Below are 16,785 nucleotides of genomic sequence, written 5' to 3' on the forward strand. Positions count from 1 at the left end.
CCTTGAGCTCCCCAAGATCACCCAGTTTGTCTTCTGTTTATGCTTGTCCTACAGATAAATTTGTTTGTTCAGTCGCATCATCCAGACTACTTTTTAATGAAATGCAGAACAGTGCTCCAAAGAATGTAAAACTTGCTGTGGATTTAGTTGGATCGGTGAGAAATAGATTGTGCTGTATCTCTTGACATTTTAAAGGCGAAGGTATTCAGTTTGGTTTTCTGCTGGAAACTGACACTTAAGCTGTTAAAAATTAAGTATATTATTAGAAGCATTCCAGCTCATCTTAGAAAAGGGTATGTGCTGAGGAGATGGAGGTTGCTTGAGCTGCTGGATACACAACCATTGAAGTTTTACAGACTAAATCCTCATAGCTTATCTGATAGTATGATGAACAAACGACACATTAGGAGGATCTTTAGCACTCTTCAGCAATGCTCTCTGTGGCTGCTCCTGTTCACATTCTGTGGCAGAAAGAGGTAAAATTTCTATTTTCTTTTTCCTTAAGAAAAAGGTTCACTTGAAATCTCCTGGTCCCCCTGGTGAGACACATCAGTTACCAGTGGACTCCTGATTTGCTGGAACTTGTGCTAAAAATATCATTTACAAATAAGTGTGCTAGATATTTTGAACTTTATTAGAAAAATAAATGAATCTTTAGTTTCTAGTAGTTCATAATGCTTTTGCTTTCTTTAGCAAAATTAAAAATTACTCTGAATGTTTCAGGGAATAAATGAATGCTTTGTTCACCTCTCTTCCTTCCACACCTAGGAAAAAACGTTGTGGCATTCTCTAGAGGAAAAAGCTCTTGTGAAGGCCTGAGATAGTGATGTGATTTTTCTCCCCTAAGTAACTGCTAAATGAGAAAAATAAAAACCCAGAGTGCTACAAGAGTGAAGACTGTAGAGCCTCTCACATTATGGAAATGCAATCCAAGACAACTACTTGTCTTCAGATATTAGTAGCAGTATTTACTAACTGTGAAAAAATACTTGATTAAGAGAAAACTATTAAAACCCTGTGCTGCTTGTGACTACAGAAAGGACTAGAAGGACTTGGTGGACTAAGGTGGTTTTCATTGCATGCCATACAATTCCAAGAAGCTGCAAAATGAGTGACTCTAAATTTTGTAGTTTGCAGTTTCTCTGGCTTTAATGAACTTCTGTGTTTCAGTTCTAGGTCAGAGGAGGGGAAGTGGGGCTTCTTCTTTGTTGGAAACACAGCAAGTTGCTACAGGAATAGCAGATGTGTGCATGCTGGGATTGCATGTGCGTTTTTGCTTTTTCAAGTTCTGATGAAATTCTTGTTGAAATCTCATTTGTGAGCAGCTGACAGCTCCATAGGCATTTCATAATAGAGGAGGCAAATAGGTTGCATTTCTTTGATGTTCTGCTTGTAGCTGGAGTTGGTTAATTGGGAGGACAAATATCAGACATAGTGTGTTTTGAAGTGTAGAGACATGTTGGCAGAAATTTTGTTTCACATTTTAATACTGTCCCAGGTTTTTGAATAATATCTCTTCTTAATCTTTTAAACTATATTTAAAACTTTGATGTCTGGAGAAAATGAATGTGAGTGACAATCCTGTAAGTTGAATTTGTTACTTGATTACATAGTTGGTTATTTAGCTGGTATCTGTACTCTTTTTGCATCTTTCAAAGCAAAAATGGGTAAGTTTTTTACATAGATCTGTCATGAGCAGCCCAGTTTCTCTCCTTTTGGTAGCTTTGTAAAGTTCATAAGCACAAACTTCCATTATCTGATAATCTCTTCTAACCTGAAATGTGAGAGTGCATGAATGATGGCTTAGTAGCAACTAAATTACAATTATGTAATCTTTTTCCTTTTTGAACCTGCAAGTTCAAACGAGATCTAATTTGTGCTTCCATTGAACTGAATTTTTAAAAAATTGATGCATGCATATCTCTTATGAAGAGCACTGATGTACTGTTGACTGCAACTGCAGGTTTTTTGTCATTTGTTTATGATAATGTATGCCAAGTGGCTGTGAGTCCTGCCAGCTCTGTTGTGGTGTTTTTTTTTTTTTCATTGAATCTAATTGTCTTTTTGCAGTAGTTAGTGGTTTTCTTTTTAAATATTTGCCTTTCAGCATTTGTGTGGTTTAGGATGACCAGTCACACAAGAGTATCAATAAGTGACTGATTCACAAACAGCCTGGAACTTAAATGCTGTTGATCTTATCCAGTCAGCAAATATTTACCATTGGACTGAATTTCATGTCTTAGGCAGCACTGCCTGTCAATGGTATTTAACAATTAATCATAGTGTTCATTACCACAGTTGTTTTCCACTGGATTGTGTTTTGAAATTCAAAATGTTGTTCATTGTTGAATATGATGTTGATGAAAGGGCTTGTCTTGACAGCTGTGAAGGTTGATGTTTTTGTTTGTGAAATGAATGCAGTGAGAGGAGCAAACTTGCCCATCCTACCCCTGGTAACCCTTTCCAGCAAGGAGAGATGACTCTACTACACATTTAAGCTCTGTCTCTCCAACTCTGATTGTGACTGCAAAGGACACAATTAGTACTAATTATGATGATGGTCTATATGACATATGCAACTGTCCCTTATCTTTTTTATCATTACTAATGGGTTTAGACTGTGAACATTGCTTTGCATCCCCCCATCCATGCAACTGAGTTATTAAAAAGATAAGATGGTCTGGAGTAGGAAGCGTCCCTTTGGTTTTTGGGAATGCTATAGCAATATGTTAGGCTCCAGGTAGTGCATGTTTTAAGTTTAGGTTAAGAAGACACTTGAAATTTCACCTTCCAGCTCTGCCTTCCATTTGTTGCACTGATTGACTGCATGAGCTTGGGTACAAATTTTCCTCTTGCCTCTGCATATCCCCATTTCCACTTCAGTGAAATGTGCACAGAAGCAGGGTGCTTGCCACCTATTTCTTAGAAGAAAAAAAACAAACAACCTCCTTCAGAGTCAGTCCTTAGATGGCATAGGGCTGTATAAGCAGAAAGGCTGCTGTGATTCTTAAATGTTGTGGTACCTGCCTCCCATAGCACTTGGTATCAGTTCAGCAATTACTGTTCGCTGAACATGAATCTTCCCTAACTTTTTCAATAAAGCCTGATGTTAGCTTGCTGCCTTCAGTGTTAAGGATATGTTTCCCCTGACAACTTTACACTTGTATGCCGAGAGTGTGAACTTGCAGCACTTGTGGGAGAGCCGTATTACTGAAGGTGCTTTGGATTTTAACTTATAGATAAAGCTTTAGGTCTATCAAAGGACAGCCCTTCTTGATGAGGGAGACTGATACCCCCTGGAACTTAGGTCAGTGATTTCTCATTCATGTCCCTTATCCTCCATTCTCCTTCCCCTCCACCTGACAGTTCCTTGACATTTCTAATGGCAGTCATTTATGTATCCCTGCAACCATAGTAACACTGTGCTTTTGATGATAGGAATTTAATTTGACGAGGATGATGAGGTGCTGTTAGGCAGCTGGGACTGGGAGGTTTACTTCTGCTGTTTCATGAGAAATACGAGGGGGGCTACATTCTGGGAAGGGTGAGTAGAGCAGGAGGGTTGAAAGACAAAATTGTTGTTTAGTCTGACAAGCTCCTAAAGCCCTTGTGGGAAAACATTCAGAGGGACCTTTTCTTCTGACGCACCTGAGGCTTGAAATTCAATCTAGTTTTATTCTACTCTGTTGATATTGCCAAGCAAAGATGAGCAAGAACACTTACTAGAAGAGTTTTCAAATTAAAATTTTGCACATCATGGAATTCACTAAAATATTCTGTTTTCATTACAAATATTTGGAATTAAGTTCTGGCTGATGAAAATATGGATTTTCACAATAACAATATAAAAATACCATTTCAAAAGCATGATGTATTCAGTTCCTTTGCCAGCTTGGAAGTAACCATAACTCCAGATATTGGTACTTCTGTATTTTTTCTGGTGGCAGTTCTTCAGACATCCTGATGATTTTGTGATCTATTTTAAGGCAGGTAGATTGAAGTCTTTGTGCTTGTAGCTGTGAGGATGAAAAGAACCCTGTAGTTGTTCAAATAGCCAAAAAGCTTTGTAAAGTTTAACAGAAACCTTGATGCAATTTCATTGTTGCATTGATTATAACCTGCATATCTTTTAGTTCCCAAATCTATGTTGATCAAAATATTCATGTATTGTGAGAGTTCATAAACAATAGCTTTTAGTTCCAAAAACTCTTGCCACACAGTTGCTGAAAGCAGTTGTAGAATATATGTATACCTGCTTGTCAATTGTCTATTATTCTTTAAGTAAAGCTTAATAATGAACCCAAACCCTTATGAATATGGAGGTTAATTAAGCAAAATTAATACAAAATATTCACCTCACTTCAGACTTGGAAATTTTACTAATAGCTGTGGATAACAATAGCCTTCTGAAGGCCACAGACTTTTATGAATAATTAACTGATTCTGTCTTCCAGGATACAGACATTTCTTTCCCATTTTGTTGCTTGCTCCATTCATCTATTGCTGTTGAAAAAAATTCCTCTGAATAAAAATCTGCCAAACCCACCTGCAGATATAAAAGTGTGATGGATTTATCACCCACATCTTGAGGGTATAGAAATCCTGGAAGGCTCCTACTGTGAAAATACTGACCTGAGTGTCTGAACTTTGTGAAACCTGGACAAATACCCTCTATTAGAAGACCTGCTTAGCTTTAAGAGTCTGTTCATGCATAAAATAAGAGATCTTGGCCCTGCCTTATAAATCAGAGATTGAAATCTCAATAAAATGAGACGTTTAAAAAAAAAAAGGCAGAAAGGTAAGAATAGCACAAAATCTAGTTATAGCTCATAACTAGACCAAGTGTGAGAGAAATCTTTAAATATTTAAGTCACAAAAGCAAGTTTTGCACTTTTTAGTACCTGCAGTCTGTTTACGTTCACTTTTGGCAAGATTTGGAAAAGGTGATTATTCTGTGTGTCTTGAGTGTTCATCTAAGTACGTGTGCATGGGTCACAAATTCAATAAAAACTATTTAAGACTTAACAAATTACAGATGGTAGAAAAGAAGGGTAACAATGTGATTCTCAGGAATGTATTTCTTCTGTAAAACGGTGGTTGGGCGTTCTGATGCGTTGGGAAGATGAACTGGCAACTGAGCTGATATTGTTAAAAAAATCAGAAATAGAACACTGAATACAAATTCAGTTTTGAAGATGTTTGAGGATCTGTTTTCCTTTATACACCTACCAAGACGCACTGTTGCTCAAACAATGTAGAGCTTCTTCCACTGCAAAATTTACTCTTATTTTTCTTCAGTATACCGAAGTCTTGCAAATAGTGCAAAATGGATTTTTTTTTTTTTTAAAGTTTCCAGATTCAAACCAAGTGAGGGGTGCGTGTGATCAGACAACCTGATTTTCAGTCAGTAGAAAAATGTTCCTTTTGTACTTGGGCTACCTGGGTAAATTGTTCGGGAGCAGTGAGGTGGAGGAGCAGTGGAAGTAGGCTCTTCAAAGATTTAATCGTTAAAAGGCATGGTTAATCTGTATTTAAAACTCTTCATCAGTTCCTAAAGTAGTAAGTAATGTTATGAGTCTGAATGTTTGCATGAGAATTGAAAAACCACAGGGTATAAGCCTTGAAGTAATATCTAGATTCTTTGAAATAAAAGAAAGGGGGACACTGGGTCTGTGTACCCAAAGTTTTAAGCTTTGTCCAAATTAAAGTTCATCATTGCTGAGTTTTGGCATGAGATAAGCTTGTTTTGCTGATTTTCTGAGCTTTTTAACCGACTTTTGGCCTTCTCTGTAGATACAAAACTGACCTGACTATCTAAAAGCTTCCCCCATATTACTCTTCAGGACAAATCATACCTTTCTTATCTCCTTATGTTCTCTCCAGTATAGAACAATAGCTTGTTGTTATACCATCTCAAAGGAACACTGTTGTATTAAAAGGGGATCAACTTAAAATGGATTCAAAAGCATAATAAAGCAGTAGGCTCTGCACTTCAACTGCTCTGTACATTTTAGACAGTGCAGCTGTTAAATTCTTTATGTTCAGAATGTTGAAATTATTTGCAAAAGCTTGAGCTTTTCACAAAGAGAAGCCCCTATGCAAAAACCTTGGTTTAGTGAAATATAGCTCCTGTTGAATACCACCAGAAAGACAAGTGGGTAAAACTAATTTCTCTCTCTTGGTCTGAGTTTATTTCATTGCTTGTAACTTTGTGTTCACTAGTGACAAGGGGGTAAGGTGCTGTATTGCAATGTGTTGCAATATCTGGATTCCATTAAACTTTAAACCTTGACTTGAAGGACTTTCTGAACGAGAAATTTAATGATGGGTGGGTGAGCATGAGAAGGTCTAAGGTTCATCTTCTATAGCTGTCCGAAAGTAAATTTTCACATGGGATTACCAGAATTGCAGGTGCTATTGTTGGGCTGTGATACCTTGTGAATCTTCCTTTGGTAAGTTCTGTTCTATCTGCTTGATGTGAATAGAAATGGCAAAGTTTTGTGGGAGGGTGTTTTATGAAGAAACAAGTAGTTATAGAAATAGTCCCTCCCATGCTTTCTCGTATCAAAAGGGTGATCATTCCTTTGAATTAGGAGGGAAGGTGTGGTTGCCCTTGCGCTCTTTCCAAACCAGTTCACTGGGCCGTAATTGAACTCAGAAGTACAGGACAGATGTTTCTTTGCTTTTTGGGGTATATTGTTCTTATCAAGCTGTTGATCTGGAGCTTGAAGCTAATGTAGAATTCTTATTCTCTGATTATACTCTCTACAGTGAGATGCTTAAGAATGACTAAGTATGTGGGTGTGGGAGCAGAAAATTAAATCTGTCCGCTTGCTGAGAGGCTTTTGCAAAAATGTTTACCTGTCTTGGGCTCTGATGGTAAAACTATATACTGTGCAACGGGGAAACAAGTAAAGTATGCTCTGTGGGATTGTGTGTATGTGCCCACACAGGATGCATGCCTATGACTTCCATCCAATGTGCATAAATTAAATCTGTAGCTGAAATTCATAAATATTGCATGAGTTTTGTGGGTTGGTATGTCCAACCTCAAAGGATAACTTCTATATTTGTTGGATTTCATTAATACTGATCACTAACTGCTTGCTTCTGAAAGCTTCAGCCTCTCTCCTTGATGTTAACAGTAAGGAACAGTTTTCTGCCTTGTGTTCTGAACAGAGCAAAAAGAGTGGAGGGTGCCAGGTGTGTGATGCCTCTCAAATGCTAAGTGGGTCCCCCAGACAGCTTTTGTTTTTTCCAAAAAGGTCATGTTCAGTAAGATGGAGTCCTTGATCTCAGAGAAGCAGCTGGTCAAAATCAAGGTGGTTAATGAAAGTATTAGATGAAAGTAAGACTTACTGGCGCTCTTGTTTTCAGAGGAAACTGCAAACCTCTTTGGCAAGAACACTGATCTCAAGGGGGAAGAGAAAGTACCTCCCTTTTTCTCTTTTTTTTTTTTCTTTTTTTAGAACAAAAAGAAGAATGGTCATGTTAAAGGATTTTCTTATTCCTTGGAACCAGGAAGACAAGATTATAGATAAATTCATAAACCTTTTCAAGTACTTCCTCTGTTAATATACTGTGGTGGTAGAGTAATCCTTCTATTTGCACGGGACTTAATTTCTTCAAGTCAATACACTTGTTACCTTTCTTGAGTTGTAAAGTTGTATGTATAGGTAAGAATAGCTCTAATTTCTTTATGCAAACATGGAGTACATCTAGAGAGGAAAAAAATATTTCTGTTCATGTTCTTTTGAGAAATTCAAGAGGGAGAGAGTAGTGCTGAAATGGAAAGAGAAGTCACAGAATGCTTTTTGCACAGCAGAAGCAACTGTTTACTTCCAATAGGTAGGATCTTCCTTATAGTGGCTAAAAAGGTCCAGGCCAGGTAAAAAAACCCAAAAACCAGTAGACTTCATGGAAGAATCCTGTTGCAATGCTTGGGTACTATGTTTCCCCCCCCCAAAAAAGATGTTACTGGCTGAGTAGTATTCCTTTTTGGAATGAAAATGTGCAATTGGTCTTTTTTATACTGTATTCTTATTTCTGTGCCTTGGGCAATGTGATGTGCCAATTTGCGCGCAGTGCAGAGGAAGCTGTGACTGCAAGCATGTGTATGTACACCTGAACTAGTTTTATTTGAACGGTTTATACTACCAACAGTGAAGCCACAGGATTTTTAGCACTACCTATGTGCTCAGGCAAGTGTAGCCAGTGTCCCAGGTGCGGGACCGAGCAGTTGTGCTAAAGCTGTGTTGCCATGACTCCACAGCCAGTGGTACCCAGTCGAAGCAGATTAAAGCTAGCCTAGGAACATCCGCTCTTTGTGCAGCAGTCTTACCTGAAGGCAGAATTGGATTGATCTACTAGGTCTTGCAAAGAAATGAAGCTGTAGAAATGAGAAGCAGGAACCCTGATGAGTCCCTGAAGGTAGTAAGGCTAACTCCATACGATAGATGCTCGGGGGACGGGGAAGAGGGGGAATCGCCCCCAAAACACTCATTTAAAGGGGGAGAGTGACATCTTGTGGGCTCAACATGCAACTCTCCACCAGAAATTTAGTGTTGACCACTTCATCGTTAGTTTAAGAGTTCGTTTTAACTGCTGTTTAGGCAATGTGCAAGGTCGCTTCTGTATTTTGCAAAGTTCTTAGGAAAGTGTCGCTAAGGTTAAGAGGCTTCAAACCTGTCATGCCTACTGTAAATCAGGTATTCACTTCCTTCTGTTTTTTCTTTGCACCCCCAAATATGAAGTATGAACCTCGCGTTATTCTTGTTCTGTATTTAAACCAGGGTGTTTCATAGGGGCTTATAGAAATCTGTCTAATTGCTTCTGTTTTCTTGTCTGGTATTTCAGCAGCCAGCAGAGCAGCCAGCAAAGCAGTCATGATGATGACTCGTCCCGATTCTTGAGCCCTCATATGCGTGACGACAGGTAAGTCTGCAGCTGAACTGGAGGAGTGCCTGGAACCACTCAGTGAACTTATATCGGCTGGCCTGGTTGAGGTCCTTATTTTTCTGTTTTTCTCGGAGTTGTTAAGAAATGTGAGTTACGTTGGTCTTATCAATGTCTAAAAGGATGTGCTTTTCATCTCCTTAAAAGTAGAACTTGTGGGACAAATGCATCTGACTTCTGAAGTAACCTGCATTTTCTTTTGAGACTTGCTCCCCAAAACTGTAGCTGGCGTAGATAGCGTCGGCAGGCTTGCTGTGTATTGATGATTAGCAGCTCTGATGCTTAAAAATACATGAGTGAAACTTTCTATGTGGTTCTTGTCCTCAGCAAAGACAATATTGAGCTTGGCTGTTGTATTTCACTTCTGATGTGTTGTGACAGTCCTGAGGTATCTAGAGCTCGTGTAGCAGCTGAGTGAGAACTGCTGTGAAGTTCCAGAAGCAACTTAAGTTTCTTGTACTTCGGGTTGATTAATGAATGCTTCAAATTGCAGCATTGGCACAAAAGCTGTTGAAAAATGAATGCTTATTTTTGTGCATGATTTATTATTGTTGCATTGCTCAGAGCCGTATGATGAAGAGTTTTGCTGTATCTTGTAGTTCATATTTTGAGCCTGAATCTGCTTCATTTTCTGCTGTGCATGAACTACTGAGCTACTACCACCTTTCTATCCCAGGCCAGCTTCAGTGGGCCTGTTTCCCTACTAACATCCTTGTGTTGCGTCTGGACTTTGGTTTCTGAAATTCCCATTACTTTGTTATTGCATTGCACAGTGGAGTTACATTGCATCTTACTTAGCTGATCCTGTGGCTAGGGGTTATAGTGAACCCGCAGGAAGGCATATGCTGAATTTGGGAACTGCTTCCTTTGTGCTCCTGTGTTGTGGATTGCAAGAAGCATCTGAATGTGGTGTCTTCTACTCAGCATGTTTGTATCTGGGTGTGGTCCCTCAGAGCATTGTTTCACTCTGTTGTTTTACATAAGCTGTCTCTGAGGTCAGAGGGCTTTCTTACTAACTGTGTAGTAGGGCAAATGCTTACTGAAATCAGATTCCCTGCTATGATGTTGAAGGCCAATGGATTGAGTAAGAACTGAGTAGCAGCTGAGTAGGCATCTGAGGAATTGACTCACTTGAGAGAACATCCTGACCCTGGAGGAGCTACCTAATATCCCAAGAGAGTTTGGCTCAGAAATAGCAGTTGGTAGTTGTAGTAGCTAACCTTTTCCTCCATATGTTTCCCTCCAATTATGAGTGTCTCTGGTGCTGCGGAGCCAAGTGTAATTGACTAGTGGGGAATGGTGTTTGCAACAAGGAAATAAAGAATCTGATGGCAAAACAGATGGGTGCTTAGGTCATACCTGGGCTTCCTCTGTGTAGTGCATGCTATTACACCACTTGATCTGGGATTTTGTAGGTTAAACAGGGTTAGGCTTCGTTAGTACTCAGATGGAGGATTTCTGGGCGTAGCAAGAAGCGGGGATCATTTGCAAGTGCTGCCTGTTTCAGATACAGACTAAACTGGAGCCTTTAGGCTGGTGCTAAGAGTATCTTCCTGGCCGGAAGGGACATGTTTTAGGTGCAACACAATCAGATCTCGAACCTATTTATGCAAAGCCAGGGTAGTGGTGAGCCTGCTGACCTCTCTTATTGGGGACCTCCAACATTCCTGCTGCCTAGATTTAATTACAAGTAATTTCTGTTTTATGGAGGATACTGATCCTAAAACGAGCCATACAAGTGCTAGGAAACTGCCTTTGCCACTTTGTTTTTCTTCCTCCTTTGCTAAGGTAATTGCATCAGGTTCCACTCGTATACTCTTCCTTTAGAACACCAGTGGCTTGTGCTCATGAAACTTAACCAAAAAATAACTCAAACACATTTTGAGTCTCATATAAGGTGTGAAGCTGGACATGAATTAGTGTGAAGGCTAACAAAACCTTTGAGAGCTTGCTATTTACTATTACTATTAATGAAGTTGAAGGTTGTTTCTGAGGCGTCTTGAATCTGCTAGACTCTTGAAAACTGAATGAGGAGGATCAGTTTCCTGCTTTTATGGTGGTATTTTTGACCACTGCAGGTTTGGAGCTCTCTGCTTCTGTTAGAGCTACAGGCAGCTCTATTCACTTCATCAACTGACTATTGTTCAGCAGCTCTTAAACCCCCCAAACAAAACCACAACCACCCAGGGTTTCAGCAGTCCTGTAAGTTGTGAGAAAAGCTGAGCAGAGTAGGGCAGAAGAGGGGAGAGCAAGAAACCATGTGGTATGTACCGAAAGGTGCACCTGCTCTTGGCATGCTGCCTCTGATATCACGGGCAGAAGGAGCCTGTGCTGCTCTTGAAGGATTAGAGCAGAGAGCAAGTGAGGATCTGCACCATCCTCAGTACATCTGGGAAAGCGCTGAAAGAAGCTACCCCAGCCAAAAGTAAATGGATGCTGCGTTGCTAAGTTGATTCTGGGATAAAAAAAAGAGGAATACATAGCTGAAGAAGGCTGAAATCTGGACTAGGCATAGCCAAGATCTTAACTGCATGCCTGCTCTTCCTGTAAAAGATGGTACCAGAGGGTGCTGCGAGTGGAGTTAATTTCTCAGTGACAGACTTCCAAGGACTGTGCTCCAACCCTCAGGCCTTTCCAGAGAAGACTGAGAATTTTGTCCTGCTGCTGGCAGATGCATTTGGTGCTCCGTAGCAATTCTTTTTTTGAGGTGTGAGCACTGCTGTTGGCTTGTGCGTTGTGAAGTACTGCCATGGTCCAGAACCCGTACCCTGAAAAGGTGTCCTGCAGCACAGCAGTGAAGCAGGTCTGCCATCTGCGTGTGTCTTCTCTGAGGAAGAAGCTTTCCTTCCGCAGAGTCATGTAAGTTGTCATGTGTCTGTCATGCCTGGCTTATGCTGAGAGGGAGTCTATACAGATTTTATTTTGTCTTGGGGTAACTATGTGCTTTACGGATATTTTTAGAGCCACGGAAGGGAGAAGTTAGTGGGATGGGCTAGGAAGAGTCAGGTTTATGCGCTTAGGGCTTATTCCTTGCTCTCTGGCTGCCTGGGTGAGTTTGAGCTATTTATGAAATAAGAATTTCTTTTTTACTCCACAAGAAAATGGAGGGGGTGACTAAGTCTGAGTTGCTCAGATGCTGAAACACCACAACTGTATAAGTATAAAGATAGGCAGAGCTTAGTTTCTGAGTGTTCAAATAACTGCTCACAGTAGCAGTTTGTCTTAAAGTAATTAAGAGGGTGGGTAAGGTTGGGATGAAGACAGACTTGGGTGAGATGTGTGCACGCAGCAACCTCCATCATCACTGTAACGAGGCAAGGTTATGTATGAATTACCTTGAGCTTTCATCTAGATTAAGTCCAAGTTCATGAGCTTGCCTTCTGCTTTATCTGAGGACTTGTTTTTTGTTATGACACTGAGGCACCCATCAGGTTTAGGTTGCAGAGTATGTTTTAATTAAAAGTTAAGCTACTGAACCAGAGGAAAAATCAGTCCTTGGACTTGTACTGAGTCTAAGGAGGAGTCAAACTGTTAGAGGGGAAAGCATGGAAAGGACAAGGATGGAAAGCAATAAGCTACAGGGAAATGAGGGGAGAGAATTGAGTGGCAGTTAACAAGAGATCATATAAAAATTATTTACATGAAAAGTTAAATGTAAATAAAAATTATTTATATTAGAGATCATATCAAAATGGAGGAAATGGGAAGAGCAATTAATTTTAAGATATCTGAGTTTGTCCTGCATCTTGGCTGAAGCTTAATTAGTCCCTTACTCTGTGCAGTACCTTATTTGGCTAGTTCCAGGGCTGAAGGGCTGTTTTTTCCTTTGTGTAAGCTAATAAGGGTTTCTCAAATAATGGATCACAACTCACAAAAGAGAGCTTGCAAGGAAATTAAGGAACAGCTTAAGATATAGATAAGTTTAAGAAATTCTGTCGGCTGCTTGGATTCTCAGGAACTTGTGTAAAGATCAGAAAAGAGGTAAACTTTGAAAATGTGCCAAAATGACATCCTTGGGGTATGTGTGAGAGGTCAGGAAAAATTCCATACTTTATTTATGTACCCAGGGCTTGCTTATGCTGCATCTTCCTAGCCTGTGTCCCTTTCCCCTTGGTACAAAAGTTGCCACTAACGTACTGTGCCTGTTCCTGCAAGTGGAGGCACAGCAAAGATTGCTACCTCTGCAGCTTCAGGGAGAGTGGAAGGTTTTTTCCATTGCTTGGGGCAGCTGAAGAGGTGAGAACTAAGAGCAAAACATGGCCTGTTCTTGAAAGGGGAGGGTGGGGGCTAACAGGGACCCTTGTTTGTGTGTCTGGATGTGATGATTCTGCAAGGAACAGAGTGCAGTAGCTCACCATGCCAGCTATGGGGCATGGTGCAGGCCTCCTGCGTTATTAAGGAGAAAAGGAGTAAGAGTGAATGGATGCTGTTTTAAAGGTGATGATTAAGTAGAAGCCAGCTGCCTCTTTCTAGTATGAGTGTAAAATTTGGGAAGACTAGCTGAACTGTTCTTTCCAACAGTGCTAGCTCTAAGGGATGCCTGAATTTTGAGTCCTTGATAGGGAGGTTTGACTAGTATTATGACCCGTTGAGTAGCTTTTATCCATCATAGATGGATGCCTGCTGCATCATCTTTATGGAGGTTTTCAAAAGTGGTGCTAAAGATCTTGTTGTGGAGATTTGGAGGCTAATGAGCTCTCAGAGGGTCCCAGACCAGAACCCTCATGCTCTCGCAATAATTCTACAGTGAGTTTGGATTTGGATCTAGCTCCAAACTCCAAGTCAGTTGGACTTAATATTAAATAGAAAGTTTAACCAGAATGGCTCAAGTCTCATTTTGTCACATAGGAAAGGTGGTTAATATTTAGATTCAGAGCTAGTATCCTTTTTCCCTTCTTACCTTCTGGCTCCTGCTGCTTCCCAAGCCCCAGCATTGTTTCCTTGCTGTAGAAGACAAGAGCAGCTTAAGATCAGCTCTTCCACTTGGGTTGCCAGGTTGGCTACTGTTGGCTACTACACAGCAGTTACTGTGCAAGGAAATATCACCTGCTCTCTGTTCCCCATATGCCAACATTGTTTTTTCTCTTGAAGATGGGCTGTTGTTAACTGCAGAGCATGCCTCTGTTCTGCTGTCAGTGGAGGTAAGGCTGTTCTTTTTGTAGAAAGTCAGTATTGGATTTGATTCAGCAAAATTGTGCAACACTTGCAGTCTCTTCTCCTTTTATTTTAAGGAGACTGAATTGAGAGCACTTGGAAGCAAGGGGGGATAGTTCCTGTTGTTCTCTCCTCCATGACTGTGAGGCGTATGGAAGGACAGATGCATCTCCTCTGTTTGTCTTGCTGGGGCCGGAGACAAGGAAGAGACCTTACAGGATTAATCAGCTTCCATGTGCCTTTTCCTGCACTCAGTGGTGGCTGCTCAGTGAATGGGAGCCTGGAGCTTTGAAGAGTTCAGAGCAAACTTGAGAACAGGGTAATTTTATGCTATCTATAGCAATGTAGTCAAATATCATACCTCTGGGCATTAGCTGATTACCACTCATGAAACAGTTTCATTGGTATCATGGATAGTTTTTGTGCAGACAATAAGTAGATTGTGTGAATCCCCACCATCACTAAAAAGAAATAATTTATAAAATTTGGCCCACTTCCAAGCTGTCATGGCAAAATGATACCTGCCTATTTCCCTTCTAAAAACAGTTAGCTGAGACAGAGCTTGTAGTGTGAGACCCTCCATACGGATCAGTGATGTAACTTTGCGGGAAAAGGCACAATCTTACACTAGCTATAACAGCAGGACAGACCATGATTTGGATCTTGCTTTTTCCATTTCCTGATCAGTTCTGTCTCTACTGGACCAGTGTTAGTTAAGATTAGATAAACCCCAGTGTGCCTTGTGTATCACTGTCTGCAGGGGAGGTCTGACAGACCTCACATGGCTGCGTCACTAGCTCGTGATGCTCAGGAACATGAGGAGGAGGTGAAGAGGCGTTTAATGTCCCTCTCTTTCCTTATCTGAGATGCTGGGCAGACTCCTTACCCTTCCTTCCTGTTCCCAGGAGCAGAAGTTTGTTGTGTAACTGCACTTCACTTGCAGACCTGAAGTAATGGTCACCCCATCGGCTCTGTATCCTCTGGGAGCACTCTGATTCTCAAAATATTATGGCAGCTGTCTTGAAAAGCATGTGGAGAAACAGCAGAGAAGGGGGTAGGAGGCTGGGATGTGTTATAATTAACCATCCCCTTCCGTATATCTCCAGTTCTGTATGTAAGCCTCCTTGGCCCTTGTCAGCGGGATTTTTTGTGCAGTATGCTGTCAGCTGCTGAGCAGTTTGCATGGTTTCCCCTTGCAGCAAGGCATTCCCTGTGCCTCGGAACCTTCCCTGTGTGCTAACAGCAGGTCTGGGAGGGTGAGGCTTCCAACTGGATGCTGAAGAGCGTGCTGGTACCTGTAGCTCAGTGCAGCTAATCCAAGATATTTCCCTGTGGTCCTTGGACAGGGTTTCCTGCTGCAGCTCATCTGCTTACAAGTACCCAGGTTTTGCTAACCCACCTCTAGCAATGAGCGCTGCCATTAAGTCTTGCGCTTCCAGCTTTGTTTTCCTGCTTGCATATTCTACCCAGGACTTTAAGCAGTCATTGTTGTGAGATGCCAACTGGCTGTTGAGAGCAAGGCTGGTTGTTCAGAAGACTAATGCAGATTTGTTCTGCTTGTGTTTCCTTCCATTTTGTACCAAATGTGGGGAAGGAGGGTGTTCTGAGAGGGAAAGTGTTGGCATTAAACCTGTTTTAGGGCCTCTTGAGATAGTCTGAAAACAGTCCAGATGTTGACCAAATGAAGGGCAAGGTCAATAAACACAGACAAGACTACTGTGGGCTTCTGTTGCAGCACTAAAACTTCAATCCTACTATAAAATTAGCCATTGGAGAATCTCAGAGAACTTAACTGATTGCAGCCTCTCGCAGCCAGAGCTAGGAGGTTTCAAAGATGCAGAGAAGAGAGGGTTTTTCTGGGGAGTCTGATGCTTAATTCTGTTAGTGTGTGGCCAGGTTTATGCAGTGATGCAGGGAATGACTGCTATAGAACCTGCACTGCAGACTTTTACTTTAAATGTCTAGGCCAGAGTTTCCCCAGGTGTAGAACACATCCCTTTTGATGGGGATTGCCTTTTTAAGCTGGGGGGTGGCCTGGGACACATCTAGGGGCTATAACTGTCTTTCCAATTTTATTGCATGTGCCCAAACTTGAAGGTTCTGGGAATCTTAACTGCACCAGTGATCTCTCCTCTTTTTGATAACACTTACAGAAACAAACTGATGCTAGGAATTGGTGCAGGGTTTCCTCAAAAAAAGCACCGTGTAGGCAATACCTCTTTGTCTGCCTGTCAGAGAAACCCACCTTTCCTCATGCTGGGAACATTTTAACTGAGATGTCATCAGACCAAGATGTACCTGTGAGTCATGTCATGAATGTGGCTGCAAAGAAAAGATCTGCAAGCATATTGTTCCTTGCTTCCATCGAATGGGGTGTGACTGATTAAGACAGTGCAGTAAAACAAAGGTGGTGTTAAAATGTGATGGAACTGTGTACAGCTCTTCAGGTCTGCTTTTTCTAATCTCTTTTCCTTGTGAAGGGAAGGGGGATGTTTGGGAAACAGCTGGGCAAATGCTGAAAAAGTACATCTCAAAATATCATTCTGGAGTTCTGTGTTTCTTTTCCAGTCTTTAACCAGGTCTCTGTCTTTTGCCCCCCAGATAGAATAGCCGTAAATCTAGTTTGTCATGTGTTACTGAAATCTTTTGTTAATATTATTTGCATACAGCAATGCT

The 16,785-nt window shown here is 41.0% G+C and overlaps 1 protein-coding gene across 6 annotated transcripts in view; it reads left to right on the plus strand.

The window, feature by feature from the left end:
- Positions 1-16,785, plus strand: part of GRAMD1B (GRAM domain containing 1B) — a 132,656-nt gene that overhangs the window by 34,762 nt on the left and 81,109 nt on the right. For all 6 annotated transcript variants that reach the window (XM_074851156.1, XM_074851151.1, XM_074851152.1 and 3 more), the window contains exon 2: positions 8,857-8,934. In XM_074851156.1, the coding sequence (XP_074707257.1) occupies positions 8,857-8,934 (78 nt within the window). The remainder of the gene's footprint in view (positions 1-8,856; positions 8,935-16,785) is intronic.

The sequence above is a fragment of the Strix uralensis genome, chromosome 26, assembly GCF_047716275.1.
Source record: "Strix uralensis isolate ZFMK-TIS-50842 chromosome 26, bStrUra1, whole genome shotgun sequence".
Taxonomy (NCBI): Eukaryota; Metazoa; Chordata; class Aves; order Strigiformes; family Strigidae; genus Strix; species Strix uralensis.